The sequence below is a fragment of the Rhagoletis pomonella genome, unplaced genomic scaffold (assembly GCF_013731165.1).
Source record: "Rhagoletis pomonella isolate Grant_MI unplaced genomic scaffold, Rhpom_1.0 Rhpom_scaffold_00001, whole genome shotgun sequence".
NCBI lineage: Eukaryota > Metazoa > Arthropoda > Insecta > Diptera > Tephritidae > Rhagoletis > Rhagoletis pomonella.
The window spans coordinates 14,811,700-14,829,284 of NW_023458555.1; the positions used below are offsets into that span (position 1 = coordinate 14,811,700).

A 17,585-nucleotide genomic window follows, 5' to 3' on the forward strand; every position below is an offset into this window, starting at 1 on the left:
AAACTTCCAGGTTGTGAAAGTAGCCCTTATAAACGAACCGGCCGCCCAACAGAGAAACGTTCGATTTGGCGACAGCGCGTTTTTGTAAATTTTTCGTATCCTGAAACGTAAAGGGTTTTTTTTCCAAATTTACCTTAATTTTAAACTTCAAGTTGGTATTCGGTAATTTTATCAACTGTTGTTGTCCTTTTTAGCTAACTTTTTTGTCTGATAAACGCTGTTTATCAACAGCTTTTTTCCTACAAAAAAATAATTTTTTTTTTGTTTTTGTTATTCTATGGCCTTATAACAAGTATATTCAACAATTTCAAGCTCAATAAAAATTTTTAAATACAAAAAAAAAATTTAACTGAAAATTAATGAATTTTACCTACTCAAATGCGTTGTGCGTTTCGGCAGCGGTCGCAGTTAAATTGAACAATTATCGAACAACTGATTGCAAGCCTTCCACCACGATAATTCGATAATTGGTAAACCGATAATAGAACAAATTTACACAAACAAAATACATGGGGAAAATTACCGAACACCGAGTTAACGAATACCAAGCTCTGTCTGAAGATCCCTGATAATTTTAAAATATTCAAACTGAACATTTGAAAATATGTATATTAGGATGGTCCTAAAAATGTCGACATCATTTTGTACAAAATACAGAATAAAGACTTCCATGAAAGTTAAAAAAAAATTGCGGCCGCGACCAGTGTTTCCAACAAATTTAATTCTTTCTAAAATTTGACATATTTTTGACACTTATTCATATAAATCCGTTAACTAGCTGAGTTACAGCTGATCAAAGTAAATTTTGTTTGTTTTTTTTGGAATTTTTGCGATTTAAAAAAAATAAACTTTTTTTAACTCTATTAACGAACATTTTTTTTTTAATTTTAAAATTTTCGCGGATATTCTACGAACAAAATAAAGGGGTACCCAAGTTGTTGACATGTTTAAGAGCCACCCCAATGCACCAGACGAAACTTATTTGTTTCATAACAATTTTCCATACTTTTCCAGGCATATACACTATGCTGGGAAAACATATCAGAAAAAAGATCGAAAATGGAATCAATTATCCGATACGTTTTCAGATAATTTGCTGGCTGGGTATGCTTTTAACATAAGAAACAAATTTTAGCTTTTTTTTAATTTTAATAATTCTCAGAGCCTTAGAGGCAAAAGTATGCTAAGTGAGCCTTTTTTGTAAACGTAATACGAATCCAGTTGGAATGATGTTAAGAAATTTTAAATTTCCTTTCGGTGCAGAAAAAAAAAAACAATTTACAGCCTTATTACCGAACTCGAACGGTTACGTTTAAACCGGCCAGATGATGTTATCTTGCAAATTTTTGAAGCATTCGAGATATGTAGATAGCACCGTGCGACAAAAACCAAACATTTTTAAAACACACGAAAAAATCAATATATTCACAAAACTAGGAGCCAAATATAGTATAACTGCGTTTTTAATTTTTCTCTCTGAGACGTCAGGATTTTTTTTAAAGAATTTTGAAATTTCTAGGATATGATTGAATAAAAAAATTATTTAAAAGATCTGATGCATTGTATATTAACAATGTGGGTAACAATTAAAAGGAAAAATTCTGTCGGGTCTTCGAAAAGTTAAAAACCTTACACTTCAAATAATTTTGAACTGATTTTAAATAAATGTGTATCGCTTCTTTCTTCTGATATGGATAATTGTATACTTCGTATGTAAAAATTTGAGAAAAAACATTTGAAAGGAAAAAATACATTTTTTTTAGCAAACAAATATTTAAAAAAAAATACTAACCGATTTTTAAAAAAGCCATATCGTCGTAAACGCAATCAAACCTTCTTCTGATATGCGTATTTGTATACTTCGTATATAAAAATTTGAGAAAAACACTTAAAAGTAAAAAATACCTTTTTTTATAAAAAAAAATTTATTTTAAACAAAAAAATTACAAACTGATTACTAAAAAATTGATATCGTTGTAAAGGATGCCAGAAAATTTATACTTTCTTAAATCCAAAAGTTTTTATTTTTTTTACACACAAAAAAATTATTAAAAAAATTGTTCCCTCAATATAAACTCCTGCCCCCCTAGGTAAAAGGCTGGCTGAATCCAAAACAACTAAAGTATTTAAACCGGACATCATCAGTTTGTTCTTTTAGAGCGCATATATGGTTCCATAATATATATTGTAACTATCAATATCTTAGAAGTGTAAATTTTTTTATTTAAGACTAATAAAGTTAGTAGGACGAAATTCAAGGATGTGGTAGTTAACATATTATTCCTTGACATATATTTTATTCAAAAATAAATATTGGAAATATCCAAGGATATTCAAGGAAGAAGTTTTAAAAAGACATTTTTCAATACTTATTCGTTCTACAGCATTTTTCCTTTTAATTGATACCCATATTGTTATTCTACAGTCGCACGATGTAATAAGGCTGTTAGTCCCTTTGAGTCTGTTAAGCGCCAGTTCGTTAGCAGTTCTATTTGGTTAAAGATTTTCATCAAATAAAAAAATATATATATTTTTTAAGATAGAAAGCCCCATTTCATTTCGTAAACCTGCCAAATAAATATGTATATAGTAAAAGAAGACGAAGAAGAAAGTCCAAACATTATTTAAATACATACATATGTACATATGTACATAGTCTATAAAATTTGTATATATGTTTAAGCAGTTTGTATATATCTTTAAGCAGTTTATTACCGTTATAAATACAAATACACACACGTATACATAAACCAAACATTTATAATAAGGCAATATCTACATACATACATACATACTTTTCAATCTTCAAATATACAATGTATGTACATATGTATATAATTGAAACTGAAACCCAAATGTGAGTAGTATTTAAGTTAATAATTATAAACTTGTAATCGTTTATATAAAACTATTTTACTAGAAAATGTATGTATATGTATCTATCTATAATTTGAGTACATTTATAAAGTAAGAAAAAGAAAAAGCAAATCGATTTGCTGAGCGAAATCTAATCTTATGTATCACTGTAATTCTCATGGAATACATACATACATATACTCTATATGTTGATACATTATACATATGTATGTATGAAAAGAACAAAAAATAAACTCTTTAGCACGTTTAAAATTATTTCATTCATCTTTTTTTCGCTTGATTTACCATCACAAGCAATTAACATGATTTGCAATATAGCAAATTACCAAATAAAATTAATGAATTTAATTTGAATATAGCTGGGCGTGTCATCATAATTTTGATAAGGATATTTGTACACAAATAAGTATAGTTTGCTCTAGTACTTTGCCTACATGGTAAGTATACGTACAGTAGGTGACCAGATTTCTGTGGGCAAATATCGGGGCATTTCTGAAGAATCGAGAATGAAAACATACAATTTTGTTTTTAGAATAAAAAGTCATAAATAGTATCGTTTAATATACATAAACAAAAAATCAAAGAGAAACAAACTTGAAAAATTATCGCCAAAATTTATACATACAATGTATTGCACGTTTAAGAATATAAAGACGTTATTCAAAATTTACGTTTTTGGATATCGTCACACAATTAAGGAGATAAGTTGTTTGTAACAGATGACTAAACTTAAAAAAAAAATGGCGACTATATGTGTATTTCAATCTATCTTTTGGTATACCAACTGTATGAATTGATCAAACCTTGACTGCACTTTCCCACAAAATTTAATTTTTGAAATAAGTCTTTATTTTATTAACCTTCCGATATTTATGCTTATCTTTTTCAAATTCGTAAATTTTTAAAGGAAACAAGTATTATTTTTTATAATTTTATGAAATTCAAGTTTCTATAGTTTCATTCAAGGCGAATTTATATAAGGTGGTGTTACTAGCTCAGCTGATTTTGTGTATGTGTTTCGCCGCACGGTTTCTGATATCAAATTGAAAAATTTTGTTTGAATTTCTACACACACTCTTACACAGATTTTGACAGTTTATGCCGCCAAAGCAAAAACAAAATACATGTAAATTTTTGTTTTTGTACACCTGCTATCACCTTATATTAATTCGCCTTGGTTTCATTAAAAAAAAAAACAACAAACTTAGCAAATAATTATAAAAACCTAAAAGAAAATTAAATCATGAATGACGGAAACATATATTCTGTGTTCTTTGAGATAACGAAACTGCTGCCACGCCTGAAAAATTGGTTTCGGGCTACACCGCGACTTCTATTAAATTACAAGAAGTAAACAAGGAAAATCGGGATTTAAGCGGTACAAATATGAATAATCGGGACACTTATACGTCCCGACTTTAAAAAAATATTCGGCGGGACAACTTTTTCAAAATCGGTACTGTCGCCCCAAAATCGGTACGAATGGTCACCGCAAGTATACGTCTAAGTTTCGTTACTCATACGCACTGTCCTACGCTTCATATGTTTATGTGCCTCTACAATCGTTTGTCGGTTTGAACCGATCATCCTTGATAAACCTGGGCTCGAATCGTAACATCCGTTCACGGAAGTCTTTTGAATAAAGCCAACATAAAGTTGCTTATTGGTTACCTAACCAGTCGTGATCACCTACGCTCTCATATATATAGGCACCGGATTGGCCTCTACACAGCGATGGATTTCCGTCTCCGACGTCGGAGAACTAAGACTGCAGCACTTCCGTTCCGCCAAAGTCCATGACCTTAAGATCTACCAAGAAACTTTTAACCTTTATTAGGGAGGCTGATAATATCTTGTACCGTTGGGGTTTGGAAGCATCATAAGGATATAAAGAACTTCGAGGTCACAGCGTACTTTGTTTTGTTGCACCCATTAAATTTCCAGTGGAAACTCCTCAAATAAAGGACCAAAAATAGGATGCATTTTTCATTATTTTTTTTTGTTATAAAATTCAGCACAAATGTTTCATATTTTTTCGAAGGTGCACGACGAACTTTTAGTTTGAGTTTAGTTACTCTTTCGTAGTGTACCATCAATTGTATTTCGTAATATGGCAGTAAAGAATTTGATCTGCAAGCGCTTCAATTTTCCGTTCCTTTTATTTCGAGGAGGTGAAGAGGTGAGCGACCCCTTGCTGCCTAAAGGCCAAAAATGGAAATTTTAATTGTATGTAAATTTCCAGATACTTACTTTAACCTTTCGATCCGACTTTTGCAGCATGTAATTACAAATATAATTTTTTAATATTTCAAGTTAAGGGAAATCTAAAAACATTGTTAGGCAGGGACTGCAATTCACTTCCGAGTGTATTTCAACCAAAGTCACTTTGAATTCAAATTGAAAGGAGTTGAAATTCACTCGGCAGTAAACACCCATTTCCAGCACAATTTGCACAAACAACCGTTCTGAAAAATAAAAAAAGTAAAACACAATTAATTTCTTGTTATCGTTTAGCTTGATACTCGACTTTTATTTTTATTATAATTTTTTATGAATCTTTTTCTCGTATTTTTATTTTATTTATTATTTGCTTTCGCCTTTTATAATTCCATTCATACATTCTTGTTCGATTGCTTTGCAAAATTATCTCCACCGCGCTTGCATGCGCATGCGCTCTGCAGCTGGCATATCAAAGCGCGGTAAAAACTTACGGGGAAAGCTGCAAAGCGCATGTGCAAACATACACTAGGCGACAGATGAAAGTGTACAGCTTGTTCTATTATAATATTCACAATTATTTTCATGAAGAATTTTTTGCATTAATCAGTTATGAAAATATAAGTCATTCTATAATATGTATGTATCAACCATATATGTAATGTAAATCAAAGTTTCACACAGTAGGTACAAGTTCACAAAAATCCCGAAAAATTTTATCAAAATTTTCATCTTTTTATTCAAAATTTCTAGTATGCAGTTGTGTAGCCCATTCAATTTTAGTCCAATGAAATGCAAGTTGATTTTTGTTTTTTTTTTTTGGATACAGCTTTTGCGTTTTTTTTTTGACGACATGTGCAATTTATAAAAGCTGGCGTTGATTTTTTTTGAAATTTTCTTGCTAACGGTCTCACGCATTTTATTTCATAAGAAATGAATGCTTATATGGGACAAAATTAAAAAATCCGTTACAAAAAAAAATTCTCAAAAATCAACGAGATTGTAAGCCATTAGAGGCATAAGACTCAATTAACGACAAAACTGCATATAGAAATTCTCAATTAAAAGTTGAAAATTTTTATTAAAGTTTTTTGAATTTTTGTGAACTTTATATAAAGTGTGAAATTCTGATTTTTACGGTTTATATTATAAAATGAACTATATTTTCATAAATAATTAATGCAAAAAAATTTCATGAAAATAATTGTGAATATTATATTAGAACAAGATGTGCACTTTCATTTGTCGCCTAGTGTATCTATGTGTAGTACTTATCATCGCTTCTTACTTTCTTTTCTTACTCATCTTGATTTTATAAATTTTTATGATTTTGTTTTTTTTTTTGGTTTATTTTGTTTATTTTTGCTACTAACTCGCTTGGGTCTCTTCTTCATATTAGCATCATCATCATCTCATCATTCTTAGAATATGTATGTATGTATGTATGTGTATCAATCAAAAACTTTATCAAATGTGCTTAGCATACTAAAATTCGTTTCGCTCGCTTATTCGCCCACTGCAACTTCTGCCGTTTACATAGCTCTACACTTCCAACTTTTTCATCATAATCATCATCATCATCATCATCATCATCTGCATCAGCTTCTTCTTCTCACTTAAACTTCACCTCACTGAGTTGCAAAAATATATATAGTTTATATAAAAATGTTTTTGAGAGGGAATTTGGTTTGATTTTTTTTTTTTTTGTATTTTGTGTTTTTGTTTGTTTTGTATTAATTAGTGTTAAATATTAGCGAATTGTGTAGTAAGTGTTTATATGTGTGTAATATGTATGAATGCATGTGTATGTTGTATGTATGTATGTATATATGTGTTTTTTTTGTTTATTAAATGTAAGTTTAAATGGAATTTTTCGCACGCGCTTCACTGCAATATGCAGCATCTCTGATCGCTTTAGTATTTGCACTTTTTTGCATTTTTTACTTGCTTTCGAAATAATTAACATTTTTTTTTTAACAGAAAATGTGTACGAGTATAAGATAAATACATATGTACGAGTACATTAAAGTTTATATAAAATATTTTTTTTTTGTTTTCAAAAATCAATGCAAGCATAAATGGCTTAACTCCAGATATGTTTTTTGGCTACAACACTTTAGTGTATGCGTGTCTGTATGTCTCTTTGGGTGTATGTTGAGCCGCTGCAGCCAATTTGATATCTCATTTCGCTGTCATTGATTTTTTGTGGTATTCAAATACAACAACTTTAGCATCAAAATTGAGTGCAATAAATTTTTTTCGTTTGCTTTTTTTGTTGAAAATTAAATCCTAAAATTAAAACTTCTATCACTTTACTTTCGGCGCATAAATTTATTTGTAAGTGCGCCGCGTTGATATACATGATAAAATATGTATGTACATTAGGGTGCACCACCGACTAGTTGAACTCTTTTTAATTGGCACGGAAAATCTGACCCCAATTTTATTTTAGCTTTTTCATACACAAATTCCATCGGTTAATTTAGACCTTGGCTAAATGAAAACACAACGGTTTATTGGTGAAGCAACATTTATGCTTGGAAAATTCGAAAATACACTAGTAACAGTTATCTTTAAATGCAACTATTTTTCAACTCAACTCCATAATATACAACGGCCCTGGAAATTTTTTTGAAACTCTTACAACCGGGTTCACGGAAATAAATCATCAGCTGATTTCATAGAATTGTCAAATTGAGTGAACAAATTTCGGATAGTTAAAATCTGGCGGTTTAGTAAAAGTTTGCTTGATTAGCTGCTGTTGCATTTAATCAAAGATCTGCTAATTGTACATCACGGTTAATTGCTACTGGACGGTGTTGCAATTTCGGAAGAATATAAAGATTTGAAAATACCTCCAAAAATCGTACTATTTTTATTTCTGTTGATTAGCTTTTCAAACATTTTTAAGCAGACTTTTTAAACTTAAACTCTTCCATCACTGAGCTGATTGTTTAGAAAAAATATTTTAAGAACTAATTTTATTTATAAAAGACTCGATTTTCGAAGGTATTTTCAAATAGATCCAGCTCAGGTAAACCTTAATATTTTTCCTAAAGTTTTTAGCGGAAGTCTCGAAATTTGGAAAAACAAAATCAAGTTTTTTGTGGGGTGGTGCTACACCCTAATGCACAAAAATACGATTCGTGCTAGAGGTCATCGTAAAGTATAACCGATCAATTTCCCTCTGAGAGGAGCAGCTCACTTGGAGATACCTTACATGAGTTGAGAGGAACAACAAATAATAAAGTTTGTACGAAAGACAAAACTATGTAATCTGAAAATTTAATTTTTTTTAATTATTTCCGATTTTGCATTCAAGCGTGTGTTCGAGCGACACCCCTCCTCCTTTCCTGATACTCAACTGCATATGGCTCTATAATAATACAGAAAATTGTTTTCGAACGTATTCGCATTGCTTTCGTTTTGAGAGCAAATAAAAATAGAACGAAATATTTTGTTGGTCTCCAACACATTCTATCGCCGTTGTTGTCCAATGTTTTTTGTTTTTTTTTTATCTAGAACCCTAGATATTCTTGAATAAAAAGCAGCCCTGCTGCAATTATTAAAGCTCGAACACACACAAGCATAAATATTTATGAATACGTAGCCTTTGTGAGCGCCTAAAAGTATGCTTGATTTTGCGACGTTGAACGTAACGTTTTATCTTCGATATTTCGCTTCAAAATAATTTAATTACTTGACCTCCGAAAACTACATATCGTCACCTGAAATGCAAAAAGCCGTAACTACCACTTCTTTGAAGATGGCACAACGCCGAAACCGGTTTGTCTCCAAACTAAATTTGGCAAGGGATGACGGAAATTCGTTCCAAAATACATCATACACCCACCCGGTTGGAAACAACAACAACCAAAAAGGCAATATACGAGTCTTCCAAATATTCACCCTCATTACAAGAGATGTGTCGGATGCAAGTCGTTTTTCGAGAGTCGAATCGTATCGAAAATTTCGCGTCATTGCCTAAAATTTCGACTAATGTATTAAAACGGAAAAAAATTACAGCACTTGATTTTCGTTGTTCACTTACTTCAGCACGACAGTAGACAATGTCAATGTTGTCGGGTCGTACAATTCAGCCTAATTTACGATTTACGCAATGAGGCTAATTAACTTTTAGGCGCTCAATATCATACACTGAAGAAATCTAAACAGTTTTATGTACTAAAACTAAGCTCGTTCTCCCAATTATTTGCCACAGTCATACAAACTTAAAACTATTTATTTTCACCTGCTGCGGTTATCACGCATACAGCCTTCGTAGCATATATTTAGACGCTCAACGTTGTTTACAACGCAAACAAATCATATTACCAAAAAATAGCGCGCTATAACAGAAGGCCCCAGTAAAAAAAAAAAAAAGTAGGATCAACCAAAGATTAATCTTAGATAGTTCCTTCGTGAGCAATGGATTCTTCCACAAATCTACGAGACTTGTGCATTTTATACTTACTTTTAACATTGCGTGTACTTACGGGCAAGCACTCCGTTTGAGCTCCTTACGAAGGACAAAGGAAGTATTCGTTTGAGCTTATTTTGACCTCCGAAACGAGAACAAGCGGAGTTATCTTCGTCTATTCCTTAGCTCGTTTTATTACTCCGACAAGTACCAATAAGCGAGGAATCAACAAACATTTTATTTGTTGATCGCCCGCTTTTTGCTAGAATCCATAAATTTTTTACTGGGATATTTGCTACAACTACTATTAACTGCACCACGCAAGCCTGGGACGGGGAGTTACAAATAGTTCTTTTTCTTTAGCTTATTTTAATCAAAGTAAATTTGGTTTTTGTTTCTTTTATCAAACCGAACAAATTTTGCAGATAAAAAAAAAATAATTCTGCAGCGCTCAGATACATACATACATAATTGATAATAGCTACAGCTTCGTCTACGATCACTTCAGCTGCATTTGTCCGTTTGTAAACTTCAACATCTTTCTGCTACACAACAAGAGTAGATACATATATAGTAGATACTACAATATAATTATTTATCAAAAAATCAAACTTCAGAGTGTTTTCTTTTTGTTTACGATTTCGTTTTATAATTATTAAAAATTATATGAATTATCATATCTTTTTTATAAAAAAAAGTGAACGACTTTTTGGATTGTACGATGTTTAAATGTTTTTTCTTTTTCTACGCTTTTCACACATTGTTGGTGTTGTTATAAACATTTTATGAACGAAGTGTAATTTTATGTTACTGTGTGTGTATGTATGTTTGCGTTTGTGTACATATATATATATGTGTGTGTGTGTAAGTGTATTATGTCGCGAAAGTTCACTTCATATACTACATGAGTGGTGGTGGTGATGTGATTCCAGTGTTGTTTTTTGTTGTTGTTGTTGTTTTCGTTCATAATACACTTTATTATATAAGCCCGCCAAAAAGCCATTGTTTTTCCATCTTAACAGCCATATTTTTTTTTAACATCAACAAACACATTCTTAATCTTCATACAACAAACTTTACATAGTTGTTACTTTTTTTTTTGGCGATTGCGTTTACCAGTCGTTATTACGAAAATATCGTTCGAAAAGATCAATTGCAATTATACATAAGTATGTTGGTAAAAAATTGGAAAAAAAATGAATTGAAACATTTTTTTTGTTTTGTTAAGACAAATTTTTGAGATAATAGTGATAAAGTAATTATAATTAAATTATGTGTATTTGGAATTTTGGAAAGCTTGTGATGGGCTGAGTGGAAGGTACGCTGTAAGGGTAAAATGAAAAGCAGGCCAAAGGGCGCACATATGCTGTACAGTTTTAGCAAAATTTTTGCGATTCAAACACACTTTTTTTCTTTTTGTGATTTTATGTTTTCTAGTTGAACAAAAAAAAATCCTCAATTTTTTTGTGAAGTTCTTTACATTCCACCCTGCTTGCAGCGGGCACTTTTCACTCAGCACACAATTTTCCCGTTACACAAGTGAGAGCAAAATATTGAAATTAAGAAAGGTACAAAAATATTGTATGTATTTTTTGTAAAGTAAAAACCGAAAAAGGATAATAGCTTGCGTGGGTGAGCACAACTGGTTGAAGCGGGAGGGAAGAATGCTAAGACACGAGTTTTCTAAAATTGTTAAATTGGTAGTCTCTGAAACGTGCGAAAATCTCGAAAAATGCATTGCGCCAAATTAGAATTTGTTTACTTAACTTCAAAATAGTTCGCTAGTTTCTTATACGTTTCAGAATTTCTCAACGAAAAATGTCGTAGTAGGTATTGTTAATTTAATCTCCCCCTTTCACCTTAACTCACGCACACAATTACATGTTGGATTATTAGGTTTTTTTTTGTTTAATTTTGCAATTATTATTGAAATCGAGTTGGTACTCTTAGGGGAAAATGTGGAACAACAAAACGTACGAAAAAAACGTGTGTCTTGTGTTCAAAATTGCATGAATGTTATTGTTTGTTTTGTTTTTGAATATATGTATACGTATTTATGTATGTATGTATGTAAGTTTTCGTAGTAGTAAACTTTTCGCTTATTAACCACTAGCCGTTGCCGATTGACAGTATTCGCTGCCTAGATGTTGTCCAGCGCCTGCTGCTAAGCGCATACGTCGCTGCATTAACAAACTCTCGCTCGGCGGTGAGAGTCCAATGCCTAGTGTACCAGGTGATGGTGGTGATCCACTGCTGCCGCCCATAACAAAACCATTTCCGACGCTGTCACCGCCGCCGGCGCTACCGCGCGTCTGCTGTTGTAAATACATGCCGCCCGTTGGGGAATGCGTGAAACGACCTGAGCCTATGCGCGGCTGGTGTTGATTACTTCGCAAGACTTGGGCGCGCATTATGGCGCCATAGCCGCCGCCGCCGCCGCCGCCTACACCGCCCTCTTGGGTGGGCGAGTAGCGTGGCTGTGTTGGATGTTGGTAGCTACGGTGCTGTTGCATGCCGCAATTGCGTGCACCTGTATAGATGCAATCATTGCGCCAGTTGTGTATGGCACCAGAAGAACCGCTACCGCTATCGTCGGATGGTGGCGAAGCGCCGCTTACACTAACGTGGCTGTTGTTATAGCTGTTGCCGCTAGTGGAGCGAGCGTTGTAGTAGTAGCCACCACTACCGCTGCTGCGTTGTTGACCTGCTGCATTCCAACCGGGCGAATGTACGCCTGGCGAACGATACTTGTTGCGGTAATTGTTGGCAGTTACACCATCGCCGCTGTTGGCGCCGTTTATTAAAATGCCACCACGGTTGCGCCAATTTTCAGCCGTTTGACCTGAAGTCTGTTGCTGCTTGCTGTTGTTGGCATTGTTGCCGGCTGCTGGTTGCGAGTAGCGTCTATGTTTATTGTTGTATTGTTGTTGTTGTTGCTGGCGACGCGTATAGCCGGCCGCATTGGCGTTGTTGGTGCTGTGCGAGCGCGGTCTACCGTAAACAGCAGCATCATCATCCTCATCGGCATCATCCTCAAGTTCAGCATCGTAATTATTATTCTGATATGCATCGTAATCATCGTCAACACCGCCGCCACCGACGCCGCGAGCGCCGGCACTGCCAAGCGCAAAGCACACATTACGCTGTGCTTTATTAGCGCATGGCGAACGTTTAGTTTTCAATAAAGTTTGTTGCTTTTGAGTTTGCTGTAATTGTTGCTGCTGCTTTTTATTTTGTTTTTGCGGCTGCTGCTGCTGCTGCTGCTGTTGTTTTTGATTTTGCTTCTGCGGCTGCTTCTGTTGCTGTACTTGTTGTTGTTTTTGTGTATGCTGCTGCTGATTGCCAAAAGTCGTTCGCATTGTTGTCGCCGCGCTGGTGGTGGAAGCCGCTGGCACTACTGCATTTGCGTCAACCGCTGCTTCTTCTTTGTCCTGCAACGTCTGATGTTTACCTCTGGCGCTTACCGGAGCCCTTGAGTCGAAAATGTTCTCGTTTACATCGTCGCTTTGAGTCGCTGACGGTTGTTCGCGCTTAGCAGCAATTCTTTTATCATTGTCATTGACTGCTGCAGTCTCAAATGCGGCTCCGTTCACTGACGTGGCGACAACAATATTTGCAGTCTCATTAAATTCAGGTAGCGTATCTTTCAAATCACTAATACTAGCCAATAAATTAGCATTTTCATTTGTTGTTGTTGTTGTTTTAATATTATCTCCTCCTCCATCGATTTGATTATATATATTTGCTTTATTTGCCTCTGTTTCTGCCTTCGAAGCATTTCTGCTGTTGTCGTTGGTGGTGAGAGTTGTTGTTTTTGTTGTATGTTCTGCTCCAGCATCGGTTGTTGTTTTTGTTTCTCTATTTGAATTGGTGATTGTTATATTATTAATATCACTGATTGGAAGTTGGCATTGTTCAGCGGCCAGCAACAAATCTTTTGCTTTGTTGCTGCCTGTGCCGCTGCTGCTACGATTAACATTACAGTTATTATCATTATCAACATTCTTTGATTCAATATTATTATCTTGGATGTTATAATAAGTTTTGAATTTTGCTTTTCCATTTGAATTTGTATTGAAATTCAATTTCGTTTCGTTAGCAAACTCGTTTTGCTGTTGTTGCTTTAGCTTTTCGATGTTTTCTTGCTTGTATTTGAAAACGCTTTCATCAACATCGGGTCTTTCAAACAAATTATTCTCATCATCATCATCCTCATCATCATCATCATTAGCATTAACCTTAACCTTATCATGATCAACATTAACATAAGCATTATTCTCAAACATTCGCTCCTCCTTAACTCTCCGCCCCTTCCACTCTTCGTCGTCATCCTCTGCGTCTGCATCCTTACGCTCATTATGTAATCTATTATAATTTAATTCAAGAGCACTTTCAGCTCCTGCTGATCTCTCCCCCTCCTTGGTTTGCATGGCACCCTGTAGTAATGTTGTCTTACTGCGTTTGTCATCACCCCCAACACAGGAACTATCCTCCGCATCACTAGTAATAGCATTATCACCATAATCGCCATGACGATAACGATTATGTTCCTGCTCCATATCTCCGCCCATATACAACTCCTCTTCATCTTGATCGCCATCTACATAGTATCTTGGGCGCCTGTTGTAATCGTCAAAGTCATGTGGCGTATAATTATCACTGCTTCTTGTTTCCATATCCTCGCCTTCAAACTCCTCATTTACATTATCCAAATCGCGCCAATGATAGTGACAGTTCTCAACGTCACTCCCATCTTCTGCATCATCTAGAAAATGTCTACGTCTGCCCATCTCCTCCTCATCGTCGTGAGCGTTAAATTCTCCGACATGACGCTCGCCCACATGCGCCCACTCTTCATCTTCGTCGAGCCGTCCGAATGCCTCTAGCGCCTCCTCGTCGTCATCGTCCTCCTCATGCACGTTCAGAGTCTTGAACGATGATGCGCCCGATTGAAAGATGCTCGACGATTTACCACCACCGCTGCCATTGATGCTGCCAAAGCGACTTGATTGCCGTGTGGCATACAAATTGCTGTTGCGACCGCCATAGACGGATCGATTATTGCTAACGCTCAGCGTATTATTCATTGAGCGACTACGTGGCGGTGGTGGTTTAATAAATACTGGCGGACTGTTGTTATCCGTTCCGCCATTGTGAGTCTCGAGCTGTATTTGCGACGGCTGATAGATGTTCGGGCGCTCCTTCATGTAGTCGTAGCGCATGGAGAAGTGTTGCAAGATCACGCGTTTCACAGCCATTGCCGATTCGGCGAATTGCGATATTTCGCGCGCAGATTGATTGCTGAAAAGTAAAGGTTAAATTTTAGTACAACAATGTTAGAAAATGAATAGGAAACATATAAAACTTGAGCATTTATGCAAAAGTAGCAGCTTCTTTGTGTTTTTTTATTTTTATTTTTTTATTTTCCATTAAATAACTTACCGCCTAATATTGCCAGGAGTGCGCAGCGCTTTACGCCGATTTTCCATTTTCTTACTATCGGCCGGATTCTCTTCCTCGGAAAATTTGATCCATGGATGATGTAAAACGGCTGCAGCACTTAAACGCTTTGGCGCTTCCTTGACGAGCAGGCCACGAATTAAGTATTTGGCCTCTTCGCTCACGTCCGTCCATTCAGCATCGGGAAAGCAAAAACGTCCTAGAAGAATGCAACAATAAATTATAAAAAAGTAGTGTGGTTTATACTCCCGAATCTCACTTACCTTCTTGTATGGACTCGAAGAGCAACTCTTGACAGGTGCGACAGTTCTCGCCACGATTCCAGCCGCAATCCTGTTCACAGTTGCCCGAAAATGGTGGATAGCCACACAATAGTATATATGCAATCACACCAAGCGACCACAGATCACAACGTTTGTCATAGTAATTTGCCTCGCCAACGAATAGATCAACAACTTCGGGCGCCATAAATTCTGCGCTACCGACCTAAGAAAAGTGGAACGTTAAGGTTTAAGTTATAAGCCGTACAAAAAGATTAGAGATGAGGAGTATATATTTAAAAAAGCGGGAAATTTGCATTTTATTATTTCTACTCACTGGTGTTAGCAGTTGTGGCGTTGCCGACGGCGATGACACGTCTGTGGTGAATTTGATGCCCGATCCCAAATCGAAATCGCAAATTTTAATCGGGCACAATTTTTCCGGATTTACACATAAAATATTTTCCGGCTTCAGATCACGATGAGCAATGCCTTTCTTGTGCAGAAAATCCAAGCCAGATGCGATTTCTTTGATAATCTGCGCTGCCTCATGTTCTGAGAAACAAATTTGTTCTTGGATGCGCCTCAAAAGGGGGCCGCCATTAATCTGGAAAACGAGAGTAAAAAAATTATAATTAATTATTTTTTTTTAATTCTGTTTTAAGTAGCATACTGTGTATGGATGTGCGATTTTTCTTTTTCAAAAATTATTTTATTTTTCTTTGAAGTGTCAAGAAAGCATAGTTATTTTAATTTTAAAATTTTAACAAAACTTTAAGCATCTAAAAATAGTTGTACCGAAAAATTAATATTACATACATATATAAGGTTAAACGTTAGACATAAAAATTTTAATTTCAAAAATTTTACTTTCAATAATGTACATATGTATATACGACTTAAAAAACGAAAAAAAATCGATTTAATAATAGATCAATTAGGTTTCAATAACATAGGATTTTAAAAATTGAATTGATCTCAAAAATCGAATAGATTAAAAAACGGGATGTTGACAAAACTTTGATTTGAAAACAAATGGATTCGAAAAGGAAAATAAATTTGAAAACAAAAATTAAAATAATTTGATCTGCAAAAAAAATTGTTTTAAAAAAAGCATAGATTTCAAACTGATTGATGGACAAAAAACATTTGACTTATAAAAATTTATTTAAAAAAAAATGGAATTGAAAAATATGGATTTCGAAAAAAAAAATTAAAATAAATCTATTTAATAATATACAAATACAGATGTATATATTAATTGACAAGACTAGATTTCAAACAAATTTGACTTAAAGAAAAATGGCAAAATTAAATTTAGAAAAGCATTTACAAAACTTTTTTAAAGCACTCGCATAGAATTTTTACAGTACATAAGAGCGTGTTGTGACGCGGCTTACCTTTTCAAAAACCAAATAAAATTTTTCATCATCTTCGAAGAATTCAATTAATTGTAAAATGCCCGGATGTCCCTGACAGTGATGGAATGTCTCCACTTCGCGAAAAACACGCGCACGCGCATGTCCCGGTATTTTATCGATCACCTTTACAGCATACTCCAAATCGGTGTAGATGTTTACGCATGTCTGCACGGAGGCGTAGGCGCCTTCGCCAAGGATCTCGCCCGTCAGTTTATACAATTCTGTGGGGGAAAAAAAACAAAAAAAAGATAAGTAAAAACATAAACAAAAGTTGAAAGTTGGTTCGAGTAGCAAATATTAAATTACAAAACAAATTCAAGCTATAAACATTTTTAATAATATTGCTGAAAAGCAAACAAATTATTGTGTAATAAAATAGTAAATAAGGTCGTATTGAAGAAAACACTCGATTTGCTGGGCGAGCCAACTGCCGACTGTCTACGTGCACGGCTCCCAGCACCGTCTGCGCATTCACTTTACGCAACCTTGCGATCGATAATCCTTACCCCCTCCTCTCACACTTTCTCCTTCTCAAAGCTTATTTAATAGACATATGTCTACGCAAAATACGTTTATTTCATCGCAGAAAATAGCCGGCGAAAGCAATGCACACGCGAATTCTATAAACAACACTGTCAAAATTAAGCAAAAACGAAAAACATATAAAAGCACAAAAAACATAAATTTATGCACGTGGCAATGCAATGATTTAATTATTTGGCTATTTGCTTCTTGTGTGATTTTGTTTTTTTTTTTTTTTTGAATTTTTGCTATCTATTGTTTTCCAGTAATCTTTCGCATTATTTTAGTTTTCAATAACTCGTCGTGATTACGTATGCATTCGCCTTGTGCCATTTTCACCGAGTCACGCACGCACACCTCAAATGCAAAACAAAAGCAAGCAATTCTATTTTTCTTTTAATTTTTTTT

General features: G+C 34.5%; 2 protein-coding genes across 4 annotated transcripts in view; both read right to left on the bottom strand.

The window, feature by feature from the left end:
* Positions 1 to 17,585, bottom strand: part of LOC118739770 (chloride channel protein 2-like) — a 156,910-nt gene that overhangs the window by 40,148 nt on the left and 99,177 nt on the right. The window lies entirely within an intron of this gene.
* Positions 10,359 to 16,894, bottom strand: LOC118739761 (uncharacterized protein DDB_G0283357-like). The gene is made up of 5 exons (XM_036471271.1): positions 16,635 to 16,894; positions 15,572 to 15,841; positions 15,238 to 15,460; positions 14,957 to 15,173; positions 10,359 to 14,815 (listed from the first exon to the last, which is right to left on the bottom strand). The coding sequence occupies exons 3-5, from the start codon at positions 15,440 to 15,442 to the stop codon at positions 11,617 to 11,619; spliced, it is 3,621 nt and encodes a 1,206-aa protein (XP_036327164.1). The 5' UTR covers positions 15,443 to 15,460; positions 15,572 to 15,841; positions 16,635 to 16,894; the 3' UTR covers positions 10,359 to 11,616.